The sequence below is a fragment of the Frankliniella occidentalis genome, unplaced genomic scaffold (genome assembly GCF_000697945.3).
Source record: "Frankliniella occidentalis isolate FOCC.00 unplaced genomic scaffold, Focc_3.1 Scaffold78, whole genome shotgun sequence".
NCBI classification, from domain to species: Eukaryota; Metazoa; Arthropoda; class Insecta; order Thysanoptera; family Thripidae; genus Frankliniella; species Frankliniella occidentalis.
In genome coordinates, this window is record NW_026267208.1 from 316744 (window position 1) to 318468 (window position 1725).

Consider the following 1725-nt stretch of genomic DNA (forward strand, 5'->3'; position numbering starts at 1 on the left):
GCTATACCAGATGGCTGATTAAACCCGCTCACTTGTGTAGTTATGCTGTACGGCACGCACGGGTGTAGGCGCGTTGCCTATTCGCACGGGGCCTTAAGGTGCCATGATGATAGGCAAACCCGCTCGCACCGGTGCATGCAGTCTCGTATACGCATTTGGTTGGAGCGGGCACAGCGACCACTCAGTACGACAGCACTAAAACAACCATTAGAAAATCGACCTCGTCATTCCCTCCGCCCTTTTTAAAAATAAACAAATAAAAGGAAATGAAATTCAACTTTGCCAGTGCGCCCCCCCCCTCCACCGTGTGCTAAATTGGTATTTTTCCTCTCTCTCTCCCTTTCACTGCAACAGCCAGCGGTTAGGGTAGGGAGGAGGGGGGAGGACGGGCGACGGCCCGGCCGGTCCGGAGGCTCTGTGGTCCATATTACACTCTGGTCCTTCCCTCCCCAGTCCAGCCCGAGTTAATTGCACCCCGATAGCGGGGCCGTATCAGAGGTACACGCCGGGCCGGGCCGGGGCCCTCTCCTCTCCTCACCGCGTGCGGCGTGGCGTGGCGTGGCGCGGCGCGGGGCCTTTCAACTCTCAAATACCACACGCGATTAATCAAGGCAACATGAAGGGAAGGGACGGGCCGGGCAGGGCCTGCCGGACGGGGCTGAGGCCTGCCCCAGGGCCTGCCCGAGGCGCGCGCGGCGGGGGTGGCCTGGCGCTCTGCTCCAGCAGCCGCAGCAGCCACAGCGCCGCGGCGCTCTCTCGCAGCAGTCGTCGCTGCTGGCTGGCCCAGTCTGCGTCGCGACGCCGGGCCGAGAGCACGCCACTTCGGGACGAGCCGCGACGCCGCCGCCGCGCCGCGAGGGCCGAGAGAGCGCGTAGCCGAGGACGCGAGCTGCAGTCCGCGCGCGCCACGCCGCGCCACGCCACGCCGCGCCGCGCCACGCCACGCCGCGCCGCGCCACGCCACGCCGCGCCACGCCGCGAGTGCGCGAGAGCCATGTGAACCCTACTCGCTTTTGGATTACGGTGCCGATGTGTGGGTCGACTGTGCGGGCGGGAGGGTGATTGCGCCCGCGTGTCGCTCGCCAGTGTGTTTCGCGTGTGAGTGCACCACCAGCATGCGCCTGCTGACATGGCCGCCGTCCTCGCCGTCATGAAGGCCTGCATCCTGGCCCTCACGCTGCTGCTGCTGGCGGGCCTTGCCGCGCCGGCCGCCCGCGCCGCACTGCCTCAAAGTGAGTTCTCCTCGTGGACCGGGAAGTCGCCCCGGCGCACACTGCGGCCGCACCGGCGGTCCTTCGGGGGGCGCTGTTTGTGTGTCCGTGTCCCGTCCGGTCCCCTCTGTGATTGTGGGCGTGCGCAGCGTGCGTGTGTGCTTGTGTAGCGGACTGTGGGCTAAGAGGCCCGCAAGCCCGGACCTGAGTCCGGTCGTGCCCGGCCCCGGGCCCCGGGGTCCTCTGGGACAGCGCGCCGGCCGGGCCGGGCTCGGGGGCCGGCGCCCCCAAAGTGCTGGGGAGAGAGCACTGCCCCGGTGCGCCGCCGTCCCCGCGGCCCCGCACCGCACTACCCCCCGCCCTGTCTTTCATTCACTCATGTGCCAGACGGCCGGTCTCTGTCACCACCAGGACCACACACACACAAAAAGGAGAAAAACGTGGATACCCTGCCTCGCATCGATGTTTATGTAAATGTCTCGTTTTCATTTTTATTTTCCCGTCGATATTTTTT

At 66.1% G+C, this 1725-nt stretch overlaps 1 protein-coding gene across 1 annotated transcript in view; it reads left to right on the forward strand.

The window, feature by feature from the left end:
* The first annotated feature begins 786 nt into the window (after positions 1–786).
* LOC113214528 (lachesin-like) overlaps positions 787–1725 on the forward strand; it is a 173165-nt gene continuing 172226 nt past the window's right edge. Inside the window, exon 1 of the mRNA XM_052268880.1 lies at positions 787–1232. Coding sequence (XP_052124840.1) covers positions 1130–1232 — 103 coding nt within the window. The 5' untranslated portion in view covers positions 787–1129. The remainder of the gene's footprint in view (positions 1233–1725) is intronic.